The sequence below is a fragment of the Lissotriton vulgaris genome, chromosome 9, assembly GCF_964263255.1.
Source record: "Lissotriton vulgaris chromosome 9, aLisVul1.2, whole genome shotgun sequence".
In the NCBI taxonomy this organism is placed as follows: Eukaryota; Metazoa; Chordata; class Amphibia; order Caudata; family Salamandridae; genus Lissotriton; species Lissotriton vulgaris.
Genome location: NC_141697.1, coordinates 268,251,524 through 268,267,653, shown reverse-complemented (window position 1 = coordinate 268,267,653; position 16,130 = coordinate 268,251,524). Strand labels below are relative to the sequence as shown.

The 16,130-nt window shown below is 42.0% G+C and overlaps 1 protein-coding gene across 3 annotated transcripts in view; it reads left to right on the top strand.

Annotated features, from left to right (window-relative positions):
* Window positions 1-16,130, top strand: part of ANGEL1 (angel homolog 1) — a 377,662-nt gene that overhangs the window by 268,291 nt on the left and 93,241 nt on the right. For all 3 annotated transcript variants that reach the window (XR_015299914.1, XM_086937537.1, XM_086937538.1), the window contains exons 8-9: window positions 5,496-5,565; window positions 5,706-5,869. Coding sequence is in view for 2 of the 3 variants with exons in the window: in XM_086937537.1 (XP_086793663.1) it covers window positions 5,496-5,565; window positions 5,706-5,869 (234 nt within the window). In the remaining variant the exon portion in view is untranslated. The remainder of the gene's footprint in view (window positions 1-5,495; window positions 5,566-5,705; window positions 5,870-16,130) is intronic.

The window sequence follows — 16,130 nt, the reverse complement described above, 5'->3', positions numbered from 1 at the left end:
GAAGACATGGCTACTCTTATGCCAGCACCATGATACCTGTGTAGGAAGGTGGATATCTGACTATATGGTTACCCCCGCTTTTTTCCTGGTGTTTTGCTGGTTTTCGACTTAGACTGGGGCCCTGAATAGCAGGGTTCCTGGCCAACTATATGCTTTCTCTATAAAATGGACTCCATGTACTTTAGATACATACCAGATTGGTTACTGGGTCACCCTTGTGAGCCCCTGTATAGGGGCATAGGTGCACCCTAGGCCTACCAGGGGCTGCCCCCGGTTTGCCTTCCAAACTGACACCACAGGTCTGTTCACACAGCCTGGGTTAGGTGGTGTAAGCACCCCTTACTTAGATATAGTATACCTATATCTATAAACCTATATAGACACATATACACCTATAAGCCACTCCTAAAGCAGACCTCGACAATCCTAGAGGTAGAGTGCTTGTTTTTTTGTGAGAGGGTGCCCTAGCATGAGCTGAGCCCCTCTGCAGCTTTCGGAACAATCTCCTTATAGCTGTTCTATGATATAGCCATACCATATACTCTTAAGTGCATCATAATCCTCGCGGTTAATGCTAACTTTGGTTTGGCTTTATCAAAACATGTCGTGTAAGGTGTTAAACACTTTTGAATACTACCCCCCCTCCCCCCCCCGCCAGTCCTGGCGGCAGGGTTAGCATTCCACCCTTCTAGAGGGAGAAGACATGTAGTTACTAATAAACCCGGTTAAAGTTAAACAGAGCCTCAGCATCACAAAATGGATGCTGCTGCCACAGACACAAGTCTGCCCTCCTGCTGCTGGAGGAAACTCCGGCAGGGAAGGCCTGGACAGTAGGTTTCCTGTCCAAGGAGGTGCTGCCACCTCCCCAGACAGGCTTTTGTGTATTGGGGCAGGGAAGGCTGCATTCAGTGAATGCTTTCCAGGCACTGCCTGGGGCACACTAGGTGCTCCATGCATTTCCCAGTTCAAACCAGTGCTGGGGCACTCTGCCCCAGCTCTGGCGCGAAACTGGACAAAGGGGAAGGGGTGTAGCCACCCCCTTCCCAGGTCCACCCATAGGAGGGACCTTACAGGTAGTCCAACCCCTAAACTGAGTAGAAGTATAGGAGCTGTGTCCCTAGGACTTTAGATTACCCTGGACGAAACTTTGAACCATAAATCCTGGACATTCCATTTCGACTGGAAGACGGAAGACATCTCCCTTGTGGTCAAGGAGTGACCACCCTGTTCAAACAGGCACCAACAGCAACTTTGCCGGTCTGCATTTTCGAGGCTCACGCCGGATCCCGAAGAATCTGCGACACAAGACACTGACTTCCAGACATCTCTGACGCTGCTCGACGTTCACAGCAAAGCTGAGACCCGTGGCGGACACAAGAGACGTGGGACCGGAACTCCTGGACATCCTGTGCTTTGCTAACTGCATCGACTCCTGAGGTATCTCGCAGTTGTGCATTGGGGTACGAGAAGCCCCAGACCCGAGCACCATTTGCACCAAAGCTCAGGCCTCTACACTCCACGAGTGTCCCGTGGGGCCCGCTCTTGCATTTCAGCTCGACGCGTCTTCCCGGTTCCTAGTCCGTTGGCTAGTGAGCACCCTGAAGACTCCATTTTGAATCTAACTTGCTTTCCTGGTTGCTCCAGGCTTGCTCCAACTTCCCTGCAAAGGAGAAGCGCCACAGACCTTGCTGGTCTGCAACGAAGCCAATCTCAACATCCTGCGTGGGTTTTGTTTGCCAAAGCGTGTTGGGTCCAATCCGGATACCGACACCGCAGTCAACTAGATCTTTTGTGGGACAGCTCGAATCCAGCTCCTGGTAGTCGTCAACACCTCCTGGACCTCCCGGCTGAAGAGACAAGCTTCACCTTTTCACCTGAAATCACCGACATGGCCTGGTTCCTTCCTGGTTCCATCCTAGTCACTGGCAAATGACCCAGACTCTGTCCCTTGTGCTTTCAGGTTCTTCATATCTTCAATCCACTCTTGGATCCACCCGGACACTTTTCCTCTGGTCGCCTGGAGCACTTCTTTGCAGCTCTCCATTGAAATCGACGACGAAACCCGACATCAAAAGACACCTATGCACCCGGCTTCCATGGGTGGGGTAACATGAGTACTCTGGTAGTCTCAAGGGTATTGGCCCTCTTAGTGTATAAGTCTAAAAGGGTTTCATCGTAGTCCATCCGGAAGTATCCTTAAATTGTATAATTGTAACTTCTTCATTTCCCATAGAAAGTCAATGGTAACTCTGTGTTTAGACACTGCACGCATCTCCCGTGGGCCTCCTACTTTCTAACCTTTGGTTGTTTAGAGTAGCCCCAGCGATTCCCTAGGCCTCAGGCCTACTTTCTATTTCAGACATGGTTCTTACACCACTATTTTAGTATATGGTTTGTGAGGTCCCTAGGGCTAAACGTACACTGTGCAACTTATCGTATGCTAATTGAGTAACTTGTATTGTAGTTTTACCTCTGACCTCATAAAGAGTGCAGAGAGGTTGTGTTTAGAATAAATACATATATATTTATATATACCTTGTGTGGTGTCCTTTCATTTGGTACTCAAGGGATTATAATTGATAAAACAACTTGCTTAACATCGCCTACGAAGTCTTAGCCTGATGACTGTTGGTCCATGCTACCACTAGGATAGCTTTCTATAAGGTTGACTTTACAACCACCATCAATAACGGCCGATTAGACTGGTGCAAGGTGCCCACTAGAACTAGTGTACATCATATGCCAGGCTAACTTCTCACAACCTGTACAGGTGAAAATTGTGCTTCATAAAAGCTTGTTAATAATTATTAATAAATAAACTTGAACATTCTTTAGGCATGGAAGGGCAAGAGTTTTGTGAACATGTGTGTGTCTGGAGATGAGGATGAACAACTTGATGAATATAAAGAAGCTGTAAAATAGTGAAAAAGGCATTTTGCTAAGCCACCATATTTAGCAGTTAGTAGGCATAAATTTGTTTCGAGGGAACAGTTTGTCACTGAGACTATTGGTACGTACGTAGCTTCTCTACAAGTTTTGGCATCTAAATGCAAGTTCCACACTTTTACAGAACCAACTAATCGGAGACTAATTAGTTACAAGATGCTTTAATAAACAAAACTACAGGGAATGTTACTGACCAACTGAAGAAGCAATGGGAATTGCCGACAGCATACAAGACTCTGGAGAATGTGCTAAACCTTTGAAAAAAATAAACTGAAGATACCATTTGTAATGTAAGAGGCAACAAGTTTAACAAATCTAATCCTGCACAAAATAAGAAGAGTGTTATTGGATCTTTTTTTCGTTCTGGATCCAAATTTCATGTTGCTTCCTTTAAGCATTGCACCTGCAGAGATAGTGCGACATAAGAGCGAATAGCTTCCAGGTTGGCCACAACAGCCAGCTGAAGATAGGTTGTCAGTGGAAAGAGTAGAGCAAATTGAAGAGCTGTCGGCTGTACACTGGTTAGAAATGGCCCGCGGCGTTGGATCATCTAAGAATTAAAAATGTATATTGGACTCTAAATTGTCAATCATTTGCCCTAGTGGGTGATTCTGAGGCTGGATTTAGGGAGGGGATACACCGATCTTTATGCTGATTAGGTTCCTGGGGCCAATATTTGAGACATATATTTGGATGATCAGGGTAGAGTTCCAAAAATCGAACCCCACTAAGTTCTCTATAAGGAAGGATCAACTCGATTGTGTCGTATTTAGAGCCCATTCGGGAATGCCTGCGTGACAAACTTTCTAGGATACAGGGAGTGTGAAAGGAAAGGCTGTAGAAATACATTTTTTGTCACACGCACCAACCTGTAAATACCTGTAAATGAACTGTACACATTCGGCAGTCAAGCAAAATTGAAGCACATTTGTTTTTATAATTCTGAATTGTGATGGAAACAAAGATTTCAATAGGATCAACACACATTAAGAAACGTTATTTGGTGATGCACAAATGATAAATATTCACTAAAACCGGGTTTCTACACATTATTATTTTGGTGCAATTCAATTTCATCAGTAAAACTGCATGTCCCTGCAAATTTAGTAGCCATTTCAATGAAAAATGTGCTGTCTTTAAATGACAGGCCGCTACCTCGCAATGTTTTAATTACATTAAAAAAATCACCCACCTCCATCAAAGCGAGGTGGGTCGTTAAAGTTTATACTTCTAAGAATTGGGTTGTGGTTCTAAAAAGTTTGGGACGCACTGCAATTGTAAACTGTGTACAGTTTTTTTCAGAAAATCAAAGTTGGTTTGAGGGCTCATTCTAGTTACATTCCCAATGTGGTGTCAGACATTCATGTCGATCAAATTATTTCATTTCAAATGTGTTTTCCAACACCCCTCTTATCCAGCAGAGAGATCTTGTCATTGTTAAGAGATTTCTGAAGTTCTAACGGGATAAGACTAAGAATATTAGACAATGTAACTACCTCCTTGTCAATTATGGGCCTGTTCAAACAAACTGAGCCATCTCAAAACAGTTTATTTCCAAACTTGTTGCTCTTATCTAATTTTTTTACATTACTATAATGCTAATAAAACTCTTTATGGGAAACCCATTCTACAGGGTATATAGTTACTACTGTTGCATTTCTAAGGAACAGGATTTTTTCCGGAATATCTGAAGTTGCCCCTCAGATGCCCATGCATACCATTATGAGACATTATTGTCTTGATTAATTTCCAAGTCAGAGTCGATTATGGAACAAGCACCATGGAATATCTTTTGGGATAGAATTCTTATTTTCTCTGCTGCTCAACTCAATGCTTATGACTATAAATAAAGATCCTCTTCAGTAGAAGGAATAATTATGTGTAATCCTAGTTCTTCTCCAGGAGTATCTTAATTAGAGTCATAACAATTCTCCTTGTCTAAGAGAAAGGGGCTATTTTACCTCAGAATCCTTGATTGCTGTGAAAATTAAACTGGCATTACTGTCACTGGGAGGGCATGAAGTTGATGTTTTATAGAATTCTCTTCATCTCCTGGCTGTGGCCTGGTTGGTTCCATTGCCTTTTTTGCTCACGTTTGCCTCTAAAAAGGTTTGTGGAAGTGTTTTTTTCTCACTTTTATTTAAATAGTGACTTGCATTGTTTTTGAAAGTAAATGAGTGAAAATTGGCCAACATAGCCTCCATTAAATTGTCAGTTTCTTTTTCTTGTTGTTGAAGTTGACTTTTAAAAAAATTAAAAATTAAATATTTGTTTTATATTAATTGCTCTGGGATCCCGCATGCGGTTGGGACAAGTCAGTGCATTATGACTACAATGAAGCTTCCATTTGAGGAGAACTAGGATAACAGGTAAGTAATTATTCCATCTTTTCTGTGAGCTCTTTCTTTTTATTCTGCTTTCTTTCTAGGGACATTTTGAAAGAGCTTATTTCACTACTCACCTTTTGTTCTTCTGGATCTGAGGGATGATAGTTAAATGAAATCTTATATAGTGTAAAGAAAAACATTAATGCCCATTCTACTTTTCAGTGCCACCAGAAGATTGGTCACAGCGTGTAACAAAGGTTAATACTCCAGATTCAGAAGGCTCTTCTCTGAGGTAATTGATATTCTTAGTAATTAAAGATGCTGACCACTAAGGCCAAGTATCCCATCTCAGAACTTGATTACATTGAAACTTATTGTATATCTTGTAGTTTCATTAATATATTAGTCAACCCTCTTTCTTGTGATCTGCAGGGCACCTGGTACTATCCAGCATGGCCTAAGCCTGACATCTGTGTACAATCACTTCCTGCCAGCTAAAGGTCGTGCAGAGGTCACTACCATGCCCATGGGATTTGGAGCTACTGTAGACTACATATTTTTCTCTGCTGAGCCCTTTCACGATGTGATCCAAGGAGGTTAGTTTGTGAATCAATACAGCTTTGGATGTAACTGTGAGGTTCGGAAACATAGATGCAGATCTTCAGTTATCATTTTGCGAGAGGAAGTGATTAAGTTCCATGCTTGTCACTTTGCAGCCCATGTCAGAGTTCAATTACTTGTGTCAAATGTTTTGAGAATAAATTACTTCCATGATAGAACTATATTATAAGTTCGATCAAATGCCTCTCAAAAAAATCATTGTTTTCAATTCATGTAGCAAATGGATGACAGTGAAGCCAGTATGATTTGTAACAGTGCTCGTATCTGCGAAAGGAGTAGTGTAAGACCTTGGGAAACATTTAAGGAGGGAAAACTGAAGTTCATTTTGGGAAACGTTTAGGGTTGAAAGTCTTTTTAAAGGTTACAGCAATTTATCAAAGTCTTTGGCTTCTTGACTCTTGGTCTTAAAACGGTGTGTGTAAAGATGATAAAGAAGGGAAAATGAATAAGTAGAAATAGAGAAATAAAGTTTGTTGTTAAGGGGAAAGCAAAAGATTTGTATTGGTGATGGCTAGAAAATCAGAAGACAAATGTAGGAAGAGGGAAAAAGGGTGAGCATAAGAGTTTTATGAAGAGCAAAAGCCTAGGAGTTGAACATTATGTAAGGAAAAAGACAAGGAGTTTATAGTTCAGAGGCAGAAGAATTCAAAGAAGAGAGAAATCCAACAAGAACATCTGATAAATATTACAAGGAAGGTTAATGTTAAGATGGAAACAGGCATATGTAAGTGAAAGGGCCAGGCAGTAAAGTGTATCTGAAGTGGAAGGCGGCAATGAAGTAAGTATGGAGGTTAGAGGGCAACCGGTACAAGCGTCATCTACCACTGTTGGGACTGACATTGGCAAAAAGAGACATTGCGAGATCCTGGAAGGTGCCTCGTGCCCCTTCCTTCCTAGCATGGCAGAATGGAATGGACTTTTGTATGGGACTGGAACAGCCGGTGTATGTCGCACGGGGGTGCCCTCTCAAGCACTATAGAATTTGGAAGTGGTGGGCAGACTATCGGGGCTTGGACTTAGACCCGCCACCGGAGGAGGATGATGTACAATTAATCTGACAGTCTCATAACCTGTGTAATGGCGAACATTGCAACACGCATGGCACGACACGGTCGGAGTAGGCAGCAGCACGCATGGGAGGGAGGGAGGAGTTGGGGGGGGGGGGCGGGAAAGGGCGGGGGGCTTGTTTCTGCACAACTAGGCATTTTCTTTGTTTGATTATTTTACTGTTTGCTCGCCCGTACAAAATGTTTGCATGTTGCAGTCCTTTATCATTTGCCCTAGTGATTGTCTCTGGAGATCAGAGAATTACTTGATGTATTTTTACCATGCAACTAATAAAATCTGTTGTGAAAAAAAAAGTATGGAGGTTAGAGAAAGCTTTAAAATCTTGATGAGGACCTAAACCAAATATTTTAATTGCAAAATTAGCAAGGATACTGGGTGTGTAGGGAAACATTTAGCATTATGCACAGTGAAGATTCTCAGGCCCCTTGTACTCTCTAACCAGTGATCTGGTTTTTTGCTTCACTTACGATTAGATTAATTGCCTTACCAATGCAAGCAGCAAGGGCCAGCTGACTCCAGATCCGTGGATCCTCTCAATTGGTTTCACGTTTCAAGTCCGTTTTTCCAGACCTTTTTTGAGGTTCACAATTTGTTGGAGTGCATATCATCATGCTAGCCCCAGTCAAAGTAAGAAGGTTGGAAGGAGCTACTTTTTGCTCAGTTGCAGCCTATACTTGAGACACTAAGATTCCACCCCCAGGAACCTTTGGTGATTATTGGGGCCCAGGTTCTAGAGTCCTTTCCAGAGAGAAACTGGCTTCCTACAGTAGACCAACAAAATATCTACTTCAAATCCAAATCTTGAAACCTCACCACCAATAGCTCTATTTTTATGAAAGACCATTGGTTGTCACGCAGAAGTCTGCCTCACCCTCCCAGGTGCCTAAATGTACCTTTTTTAGAAGTGGAACATTCGTAGAAGCACAAGTTGAGTATCCCCTAACCTTAGGCAACATCACATCACAAGACCACTTACAGAGAGTTTGCATTTCTACCAGTAGAGTCCACTCTAAAAATGTAGTGATGCCATTAAAGAGTGTTGTATGTTTACATGTTGTATTATTTTTTCATGTTTTGTGGGGGCACCTTGCCATATCGAGCTGATCTGGAGATTCTATCTTGAAAAAAATACTTTTCATTTTTTTCCTTTCCATATTTCACCTTCAAGAGCAGAGAAAAGCCTACTAAGGATTTTTTTTTAATTTTTAACTGAAAGCCGCCGTGTAGGTTTGTGCTCTCTTATTCCCATCTTATCTGGAATGCATCCTTTGCCAACAGGATATAAAAACCTAAGCTTTTCCAAATGATGTTTTCATTTTAAAACTGTGCAAAGAGGTCCCAGTCCCAGTAGTCTCTCTGTTTGCACCGGCCATTCTAACAACCTTCTTAGCGCTGTTAGTATTTTTCTACCTAGTGCATGTAAATTATTCTGATGTATTTTTTCTCTTTCTGCTTTTCTTCCTTTTTTCGGTTTGTTTCCCTAAAAATATCGAAAAATATTTTGCAGTCTTCCCTGCATGCTGTTAGAAATGCAGCACAGTGCTTTCTTCACAGAGACTGATTCTCACAGAACTTGTGTTTCTTGTTTGGTTAATTCCCATCCGTCAAATACCTGTGCTGGACATGCCTTCTTTCAGTGCAAAGGTAAGTCCAGTGCTGCAAGAGAGGTGCTCTTTGTGATGAAACACAATAAGTCACAGTTGCTCAAGAGAATTTCAAGACCGGTCGTGGCACCATTTCGCGTAAACTTTAATTCTTCAGCATTGGATAATCCATAGATTCACATGCTTGAACTATTCTCAGTCATTAAGCTGGGAACCCTTGTTGATCAATGTTAGCATAGCACCGTACCATTACACTAAGTAATATTTAAAACAGCCATGTATTACGTAGAAACATTGTGTGCCCCAAATTTCAGCCAGTCATGAACCAGAACTCACAACTATTCCCCTGACAGAAGCTTCCATTTGCCAGATTTTCTACCTCCTCTACCGCCTGTGCCTTAATTGCAAACCCTCTGGATCTCTGTCTCTATCTGAGCTTTTAATGTGTTTTTCCACTCAGTTGTTTGCTTCTTGACTTCAGTTCTGATTTCTAGCAGTGAATGTGTGTTCAACCACTTTTTCTTTCTGTTTTGTTTTCAATTTCAAGATTAAACGATAGAAGGTTCAGAAATGCAATCTCTGTTTAGGGCCCGTGGAATGAGGAAGATTTACATTGGTGATCTTCTTACCCTTATTTCTACTGCCTGCATGTTGGTCATGACCCAAAGAAACATATTCACAATGACAGGGAGGCTTTCCATCCCAGTAGTGTCAGTTAAACTGCCTCAGAGAAGTTTAAGGCTAGGACACCTACTCCAGCTAAGGGACCCTCTGACCCTACTGTTAAGAGTAAGACTCTGCACTACTGCGGTGGATTGCCTCCCTGATCAAAGGTAAGGAATCTGCAGCTAGACAGATTCTCTACCAGATAATGCGTTACCAAAGGTAAGTAACTTGTTCTCTTTGTAGAAAGCTTCCTGTCCTGCTCCCTGAGCTGTACTCGTTATAAATGATGAGAGCTTGTACTGCTTGTGAAAGATCTATTGTGGGCTTATAAAGAACCTGGTTGGCCTTTTTGTCACACTAATTTGTGTGATTGTTATTCGATGGCTTTGTTTGTCCCTCCGTGTAACTTTATGCCATCTATCTAATTGGTTGACTTCTTTCCTCCCACTGCTCACTTTTTGGGAACTTGTTTTTGTGTTTAAGCCTCTCATGAGCGTTGGTGCGTTTTCTAATTGTCTACCTGTTGTGCTCTTCTTGCCCCCACCAAATTCCCACTCTCCTGCGCTCCATGTTGGTCTCTTTAACCCCTGTGCCTCTCCCCAGGCCCTTTGTTGCACTCTTCCTTGTGTGCTTTTCCCCTCACTTTGTGTTGCTCCTAATCTTTTGTGCTGCGTTCCCTCCTTTCCCCCACTTTTATTTATTATGTTAACCAGATCCGCTTGTCCCCCGACACTTTCTATCAGATCATCTTACTTCATAAAGTTGAAGAGATTCTGCCTCCGGTCCATACAAAGTATTTCAATCCTATGTAGTGCTAAGAAGTGCTTCTATATCTGCTGTATGTGGTTAGATTGGTTCTGCAATTCTCCTCAGTTATGGTACATCTGACAGCAGCTATGCGTCAGCTTAACAATCCTTCACAATCGCTTGTCTTGGAAGGAATATTAAAAGCCTTTAGGATGCCTTCTCCTCAGGAGTTGAACATATTCCTTTCATACCTTATGGGTCAATCCTTTGAAACTATTTAATACATGTGGAGTTTTTGGTGGTCGTTAATTCATCCATTAAGTTAGTAAAATACTTGTTCTTATGAGTCTTACACAATGTGAAGTAAAAAGGTGGTGATGACATACTATTTTCCATTTCTACCAGAAGTGATTTGGGATTTTCACATAATATCAAAGATACCCTTGCCTGATTCCCACCTCCCTCCCACACCCGCCGACACACATAAAGTCTGGACAAGGGAGACGCTGGAGGAGAGAGAAATGAAACTTGGTGAAGTAAGAGACAGATCTTGAGGCAGAGTTGTGAAATTGAGGTATGGCGACACAGACTTTGAAACATTTTACATAACTCCCTACCTCAGTTACTGGCATGGGAGCAAGGAGAGGTGTAGCACAGCGGCCTGAGCGCTGGCTCTGGAGCACGGGACTCAATGTTCGATCCCTGGTGGCAGCAGCAGTTCAGCTCAGCATTGTGTTACTCTGGGAAATAGCTCACTTAATCTCCCTGATGGCCCCTGCGCCTTGAAACCCTTAAGGAGGTATTATGTTTGCGCTTTAACAAAGAGGAATTATTTATAAGGAGACAAAGACACACTGGCACAGGGAGGGACTAGAACAGTTAACATGAATTCTGGTTCAGGAAGACACAGACATTGAGACCGAGAGGACTAGACACTGAGGAAGGGAGAGGCATATGTATGTGTGTGTGTATATGTGTGTGTGTGTGTGTGTGTGTATGTGTGTGTGTGTGTGTGTGTGTGTGTGTGTGTGTGTGTGTATATATATATATATATATATATATATATTGCAGTACTCTATCCACCAGGAATCCAATGAGGCAACACGGACTCGGATAGACACGCGGACCCAATTTCTTTGTGCTATTTCATTTATTCAGTTTTCTGCCCTGCATCCCATGCCGCCATGACGCGTTTCGGTCCGACCTGGACCTTGATCACATGACGCGTTACTCATGGGCAGGCGCCAAATTTAAAGTGCAAAGTTCACAAAATACCAAGCAGCTGTGTAATCACACATATAGAACTGGAAAACAGACTATATATTGCAATGTAAGTAAAACATACTGCATATTATCAAGAAGTGGCTACAATGAAATGTACAAAGTTAAAATTCCAATGTAAAAATTTCATTAATGTACAAAACTTAATACATAATAATTTAAATATGTATTATAAATAAAGTTAAAAAACTCTTTAATTTTGTCTAAAAAGTTTTAACTATATATGTACTGAAATTCTCCAGTAGCCACACAATTTAAGTACTAAAGTACAGTCTGTAAATTGCTGCTGAGAAAATAAAGCCCAAGTGGGCAAGCACTTCAGATAGACAACCAAACCCAAAAATTTATGATCGATTAAATCAACTGCCTAAATGTCAAAGGCAAAAACTAACGTGATATATGAAGTAAAAAGTGATAAGTGAACCCAAATTGAATCCATAAAGATTCAAACATATGAACACCACTGTGTAGAAAGAATAGCTGATAAGTGAGATGTGTTGTTAAAAACAAATACATTGTTTCATTCCAAAGGACGCAAGTTTATACATTCAAATCATAATACGACGTATAGATGGAATTAAACTGACGGTAATCTATCCAGTTGGACTTCATTTGATCATTCATAGCTCCCTTTTGGCATTGAGGTATCAACACCTTATAGATGTATACTCTCTATAATACAGGTTTCATCAAGAATAAAGAGAACCAGCTCCACACAGTACAAGGTACAATGATTCATATACAGGTATATAAATCCTCTGTGGTGTTTAAGCCTGTAGGAGACTTGGAGTTGAGCTCCAGAATATACTTGGTCTCTAGTACTCGTAAGGCACTATCTCTATCCCCACCCTTGCGCGACGGCGGTATGCCGTCGATGGCATAATACCAAAGAAGAGTGTTGTCACTGCCATGTTTAGCTTCAAAATGCTGTGCAACGGGGTATGATTGGTCTTTGTTATTGATCGTCCGGAGGTGTTGTAAAATCCTCATATGCACGGGTAATTTTGTGCTGCCGATGTAACGGAGTGCACAAGGGCACTCCAAAACATAAACCACGTATTCCGTTTTACATGTTATACGTCGTTTAATTTTTACCGGTTGGGGCAAGAAAGGGGTGTTGTATTCCTTAACGTTTCTTGCATGTTTACAAGCTTTACAAGTAAAGCATTTGAAGAAACCTTTTTGCTTAGACAGCCAATTTGAGGGTGGCCTGATTTCAGGATTACATTTGTCTAGGCAATTACCCATGGATCTGGCTTTACGAAATGTCATTTGCGGGGTATGATTGCTCTTAATTAAATCCTCGCCAATGACTGGATCTTTTAACAGCAAATCCCAATGCCACCTAAGTATTTTTCTTATGGCCGCTTGTTGTTTACTGTAAGTGACGATGACTCTCACCTTGTTAGTGGCGCCATTAGATACAATAGGGATTTTAGGGGCCAGTGCACTGTCGCGAGTCAAAGACTCAGTCTTGCGGATAGCCTTCTCTATAATAGAGGTACTGTAACCCCTTGAACGAAACCTTTCCTTACAGCTGTTTTGGGCCAGTTTACATTCCTCCACACTACTACAGATACGTTTGATCCTCAGCATCTCCCCATACGGGATGCTGTTAATCAAATGTTGGGGATGGTGGCTAGATGCATGTAATACTGAGTTCCCAGAGGTCGGTTTGCGATGTAGTCTGGTACATATTCTGTTATTACATATGTACACCTCCACATCGAGGAAGACTACCGACACCTTACTCATTTGGGCAGTGAACTCTAAGTTCAGTTGATTGATATTTAGCCTGTTAATAAAGTCTCTGGCCAGGTCCTCTGACCCCCTCCACAAAAGGAAGAGGTCATCTATATATCTAAGCCAAAGAGGGACATGTGTCATCAAGGTTGCCGCATGTTCTTGTTTCAGGACCTGCTCCTCCCACCAGCCCATATGTAGACAGGCATAGCTTGGGGAGAAGCAGGCCCCCATGGCAACCCCCCTGATTTGCTGAAAAACAGTGTTGTCAAATGTGAAATAATTATATTCCAAACACATTTTAATCATATCAATCAACATTTTGTTATGAAGCATAAAACATGCAGGTCTGCGATTTAGATAATGCTCAACCGCTTTAATCCCACCCCGATGACCAATAGAGGTGTAGAGGGACGTAACGTCCATGGTAATTAAAATCAAGTCGTCAGATATATATATATATATATATATATATATATATATATATATATATATATATATATATTATCCAGTATTGGGGTATCTTTCATAGATTTACATGCTTGAATCATTCCCCGTCGTAGAAGTGGGAGTCCCACAGTACATATAATAAAGCGGTAAATATTAACTTCCATAGGCTATCATGAAGGTAACCATATATTCTATAGCCTATCAACCTCCTTTTGTAAAAAGGACCAAACTCAAAACCTAACCAATCAGCAAACAGCACCCGCTATAACCTTCCCAAGAGAGGCTGAATCCATAGGATTTTCACTGCATGTCGTGTGTAAGGGAGTCTCCCTGAGCTCTGCTCAGTTCTTTAACTTTTCTAAGATAAGTCTTGTTTCTATATTTATATAGAAGAATGTCTAATAAAAAAAGATTATTTAGACCTTGTAAATCCTGCGGAAAGAAAAGAGTACACGATGATGCCACCAAGGCTTGCATCTATTGCCTCCATCCCCACCATGAGGCAAAACAGTGTAAAATATACAGCACTTTTTCAACAAAGACCCTTAAAGACGGAGAGGGCAGACTTTTATTGTGGCTGTAGAGGAAGCAGACTGCTTCATCAGATGTTGAGAGCGACATGTCCTCAAAAACTCATAAGAGGCACAGGTCACCTGAGGGTCAGCTTGAAGAGAGCAGGAAACATTCTAAAGTCTCTCATCTGACCAGAGAATCTGTAAAAAAGGAGAAACAGCCTAAGGTCTCCTCAGAGATAGGTTCCCATCGTTCTTCGGGGATATTTAAGTAAAAAAACTGAATCTTCAAGTCTTTCCAGGCGCAAAATCAGTCACAAATCCTCATCGGCGTCAAGCTCGCCATCAACGCCTACTACTTTAACAACACACGACAACAACTCTATCGTCGTCGAGACCATCGACAGCACTGACTAGTTCGACAGCAAGTATTAAAGATTCCATACCGTCGACGTTACGTCTATCGTCGATGACGACTCAGTCAACGGAGATACCACCATCGACAAAGATTTCATCATTGACGAGACCGTCGACGAAGACTTCATCGTCGACGAGGACCCCAGCATTTTTGATGACTCCATCGTCTGCGAAAGCTGCAGCATCAACAACAACTCCACCCTCGGCAGCAATCTCGCTGGCGATGACGACTCCGTCAACGACGATAATTCCACCATTGACGGGCTCGGCGACGGCATCATCAACGATAATTTCAATTTCATCTATGGGCCCGTCAACTCCATTTCTACAATCTACACAAATTGAATTTCGAACACCCAAAATTTCTCCACTACCTCCAAGTCATCTGTCACACTGATGATGATGATGGCCCATTTAGGACTGTGCATAGTCCTTCCGAACTCAATGTGAAGTGTCAGGAAGAGGATGAAGACTATGAGGAGCAATACTATCAACCGTATCTAGTCCCTCATACACAATATTATCAATTCAGATACTATGAACAGCCGAGGCAACAACCTGCTCAACTGCTTCCGCCCCTAATAGTGGACCTACAAAGTATGCTGGTGGATTACAAAAGGAGGTTTCCTCCTCAAGATAACCACGTCACAGTGCCCCCCCCTCCACCAGTGGCTCCTCTGACACCACCACCACCACCTCCTGTCATGCCCAGGCTGACGCCACTTCCCATAATTTCTCTGCCTCCTAGATAGGATCCTCCCACCTCTGAAGAAGAGGCTGAGGAGGGAGAAAGTCATGATCTTCCTCCGCCCACGAATGAATGGGATGATTATGTAGTATCAACACCGTCCCCTCCTCTTCATCGTCCTTCAGACTCCCCTCCAGAGGATATTGGAGGTTTCCATAATATAATGGATAGAGCTGCAGCCAGAGTCCACTTGCTTACAATTGTAAAACAATCAGATTGCTTTCTTTATGATTTTAAAGAACACTCAAGGAAGTCCGACAGGCCAATACATATCATAGATCATATTTGGCAAGAGGGTATTAAGGTAATGACGCTGGCTTCTGTAGTTCCGGTGCTACCAAGACTAGACAAAAAAAAGGGCACCAGAGGATTCTCCTGCATGTCTTACAGGGCATCCCAAGCCGGACTCTGTGATCTCACAGGCAGCCAAAAGGAGATCAAAAAACCCTTCTACTCCCATTACATCTCCACCGGATAAAGAGGGACGCTGTTTAGACTCCATTTGGAAAAGATTTTTGTCAATGGCGTCAAGTTCTGTCCGAACTTCGGATGCTTTAGCCATCTTGGGCCGCTACGATCGGCAGATGGGGTCTGATATGGGGACACAGAGAGACCTTATTCCAAAGGAAAATAAGGAAGAGTTTAATGAGATCTTTGCAGAAGGAGAACACGCAGCGGGCAAAATCATAGACTGCGCTATGGATATAGCCACTACAAGCTTTCGCCAATTAGCGGGTGCAGCCGTTCTAAGATTATGATAAAAACAAGGAATTTATATATGTGTTTGTGGTTTCGTAAAGTCAGATAATTTATTAATGTGATGATAACAAATAGTTTTGTGAGTACATTGAAGGATATTATTAGCACTACTCACCGTCCACTTAAGTGCTTACTAGGATGTATATATGTATGTATGTATATATGAATGTATATATAGATAGATAGATATAGATAGATATCTCAAGCACTCCACTGGCGCTGGCTCTTCAGTTCTCGAAGA